This window comes from Pinus tabuliformis, chromosome 4_1, assembly GCF_031772625.1.
Source record: "Pinus tabuliformis cultivar Carrire ecotype Pingquan chromosome 4_1, CPIR1, whole genome shotgun sequence".
Lineage (NCBI taxonomy): Eukaryota > Viridiplantae > Streptophyta > Pinopsida > Pinales > Pinaceae > Pinus > Pinus tabuliformis.
In genome coordinates this window covers 684,618,639-684,622,856 of record NC_142303.1, presented here as the reverse complement: position 1 = coordinate 684,622,856, position 4,218 = coordinate 684,618,639, and the positions used below count along the sequence as shown (strand labels likewise).

General features: G+C 33.1%; 1 protein-coding gene across 1 annotated transcript; it reads left to right on the top strand.

Moving 5' to 3' along the window:
• The first annotated feature begins 439 nt into the window (after positions 1-439).
• LOC149177988 (uncharacterized) lies at positions 440-1,576 on the top strand. Its single transcript, XM_089423512.1, has one exon. The coding sequence runs from the start codon at positions 530-532 to the stop codon at positions 1,244-1,246; it is 717 nt and encodes a 238-aa protein (XP_089279638.1). The 5' UTR covers positions 440-529; the 3' UTR covers positions 1,247-1,576.
• Positions 1,577-4,218: the final 2,642 nt, after the last annotated feature.

Sequence of the window (4,218 nt, the reverse complement as noted above, 5' to 3'; positions counted from 1 at the left end):
TGGTGGCATCTGCATTACAATCTGATTACTTTTGTAACTCACTTTACACCACACTAACCCATACCTAATCTTCAATAGAACGACCCAAATCATAATTATTGGAAATTCCATACTTCAATTGGTGGGACGGTGCCGGATCCTATGCTAATAATGACACTATGTTCATTGACAGGACACTAATGGTGAGACTTCCAACGCTCCAGCAGCTCTCATTGCAACCGTCTCTTACTTTAAATCACCGCCTCTGACATCCAGAATAACTATATACAGAATCTTATGATTGCCACAGCTCAGCCGTGCTTCACCCACCCAAGAATCAGAGGTCGTGCGGACAATAATCGCGCTAGACTCCGAGGAGGTGATGTGAGGAATCCAAGAAAATAATCTCGATACATTACATTACAGAGAAAACCTGTCACAACTAGAGAGGAGAATCATATAGAAGATACCATCACTGGAATAACAAGAAGACGATGTACCACCACTGCTTCCTCCCACTCTCTTGGCTATAAATTGTTTGCTAGTCTTTATGTTTCGTATACAATATGGTCCATCTGGGTATCACACCAGCGTTAACGAGCATCAGAGAAAGGGGATTAGCATAACAAATACAGTTTGGATTATGGGCAATTACATTTCCTGCGTTTCATCCAAAGTTCCGTCCAATGTAATAAAGGTCATAGCGTTGTATGGCAGCGTCCAAGAATTCGAGAAGCCGATGAAAGCCGCAGAGCTGATGCTCGAAAACCCGCATCATTTTGTTTGTCATTCCACGGCCTTAGAAGCCAGGCGGCGAATCTCAGCGCTTTCAGCAGATGAAGAGCTAGAAGTGGGGCATCTCTATTTCATTCTTCCCATGCATAAACTCTACTCGCTGCTTTCGCCCGCGGAGATGGCTTCCCTCACGTTTAAAGCGGATTCGGTTGTTCACAGATCGATTGCGAAATCCGTGAGCCTCGCCAGAATCCTCCCCGTTTTGGGGGACTTGTGCCAGTGTTCAGCTGACAGAAGCTTGGCGGCTCATGATCGGAAGGAAGAGATTATTGTTAGGAAAGAAACGGCGGAGAGGGAGGACACTGGTTTTATGCCGAAATTGCATGTAGATGATGCAGATAATGTTGGGGAGGTGAGGGGATTAACCATGAGATTCATGAGCTGCAAATATTGGAAGCCTGCGTTGGAGACAATTAGCGAATCACCCAAGTCTGCAATGTCGTCTAGTTTGCTAGTGGCCCCTCTCCTCTGACAACCGAAGAAGGGAAGCGCTCTTTGCGAATATAAATGGAATGCGTCCTGCACAAGATTGACTGGATTTCATGAGTTTTTAAGTCCGCTCACGATAAGATTCGTGCCGGCTCAAAGCGACGTTCAATTATCATATCTGTAAATTCTGAAAGTGGTCAATATCTTTTGTGGACATTATTCCGCAGGAAAAACTGATCCGTTCTGTTGTACTGTATTTTTCCAAGCGGGCATAAGCCTTAATAACTCTAATCATCAATTCAAGAAGGCCGTCTTCCAATGTATTAATATGAAAATCAAATTTGTTGCTGCAGATGTAGAAAATATTACCAAAAGAATAATACAAAAGTTTGGGGAAAAATATTTACCATGCCAAAAAAATTAACGAAAGTTTAAGGAAAAATGTTTACATCCCAAAAAATTAATAATCTGTTCAATGTTTAGAAATGGCATAACTGGTTTTAGAACTATTTATTTAAAAAAAAATTCAAATTGAATGTAAAATTTTTAACTCTATGAATAAATATTATATGGGGGATAGATCTTGTTCATTTTACAAGTTAAATTAATTTTTCCATGAAAGATGGAATTTGATCGTGAAATTACCATTCATAGCTTTAGTTTTGTCATCAAATGACATTTGTTCTTTTTACAAGTTAAATTAATATTTCTATGAAAGATGGAATTTGATAGTGAAATTGTCATTCATAGCTTAGTTTTGTCATCAAATGATTTTGTTTTCAATTGACCATGAGTTATGAAAAATTCTTTTTAAGTTATAAAATAATATTCTTAAATATTTATTTCTAATTTTTCAAAAATATATAACATTATTGTAGGTTTTGACTTTATATAGTTAATTATAGTTTTCATTTTTCCCTAATTTTTTTGTTTTTCAATTTTATTTCTTTTTCCTTCTAGTTCTTACATACACTTATATAAATTTCCATTTTTCCAAATCTTCATAATTTTTTACTTTAATTTAGCCATATTTAAATTCAGTCAGAGGTACTCGCTACTATATAATTTGTTATATTTATTAAAAACTATTAGAACGATAGATTTTAAACTAAAATTAAAATATAAATCACCTAACCATAAAATAAAATAAATTAAATCATTAAATATAAAATAAAATAAATAAATAAAAATCTTATTTATGGATACGTTAGAGATTACCATTTCCATGCTTCTAATATAATATTTCAAATTCATTTATAAGTAAATAAATAAACTATAACTAATTATTAAAATAAATAATTTAACAATCTACCGCCCCAACACATCAACACATACAAAAGAGATGTTTCAACTAAAAGAGATTACTTTTCTAGAGAATCTAGTAGTTCTCATTCTCTATCAATAAAACCAACTAACAAAGGATTTACTCCACGGGGATTTGAGTCGAAATTTTGTTTCTCGTATTATAATATTTTTTTAATTAAATTATAGATATATATGAATGATTATTTAAATAAGATTTATAGTTATTTTAAAATATATTTATTTTAAACTCGGTATATTATATATAAGAATGGAATAAAAGAAACTCAATCAATGAAATTAAAAAATAGTTTATATGAATCGGTTTATTCAAATTATTTTTAAATTTTCAAATAATTTTAATAATAATTTTTTTAAATTATAATTATATATATAAAATCAAGTATAAAATATTATATTAGCAAAATGTTTTACATATAATCTATAGAAAATTTTGAAAAAGATGTTTGTAGCAAGTTGTCACATATCCCCGTAACCTCGCATGTCAAAGTAGGGAGTTAGAATTTTTTTATAGAAATTACCCACAAGTAATTATCCAATTCACAACTCCACAATTCATCATTAACCATTAGATATAATGTACATTAGCACATCAAATAAATTGCAACAGAAGACAGTAAGTTGCTTAACCATTAACCACCACTGTGGTAGCGTAATAACATAAACTGTCACATGAACCCTTGCATCCATTTCATGATTTCCTTAACCATATTAATTAATATCATACTTGGAAATTATGGTTATGCCATCAAATAAAGAACCATCAACATCAAGGATTCATCATCATCAAACTGACACAAAAAGCAATCACACCATTGAACACCAATTTACCCTGGAAACCCCGTAGGGTGAAAACCAGCAAACATTTAATCTTGTTATTAAACACTCGGGAGGGATTTCACCCCTCACTCAATGGCTTATAAGGGATTCCATCCGTTAACCATTGTTATAAAATTATTACAATGAATTATCATTAAGTTGACACATAACTAGCTGAAAGCTAATACAGTTTCCATGTAATCTTTTACTTACATACCGCCACATGCAACATTCCTTGTGGCATGATTGTTCTAGCAATGTACGATCCGCAACTTGTACTCATCTGCATGGACCGTTAATCCTCTTCCTGCCACAACATTAAACATCACTTTTCTTTGGCTCCAACCGCCATCGCTTCCTGTCAATGTTATCATCAAGCAGCTTTGGCAACAAGATTAGATACCATATTAATCAATCAATAATCAACCTCTAAAAGAGATCTTTTAACATCTACTCATATGCATGAGCAAGCATGACATACTATTTAACTAGTACATACACCCAAGTAAATATTGTTTGACCTCCACAATGTTTATTTACACTAATGCATAATTCCCTTTAGGAGTTCTAACTCATTAGTTCTACTAACATGTATAACACATTTTTTATATCTTCATACATGTAATAAACTATTATTTCCATGTTTAAGCACACATGTTCTTTTCACATAGTTATTTTTCGAGAACTCAACATAGTCTCTCTAACATACAAAGAACATAACTCCATATCACAATGACTATTCCTTGTTCATACCATTGCTTATCATATTAGCCCTTCTTTAATGTATGCAACACATATTCCCTTCACTAGAATACTACCATCATTTCATGCAACAAACCACATACTTCTTTCCTAAAGAAAGTCATTATAATC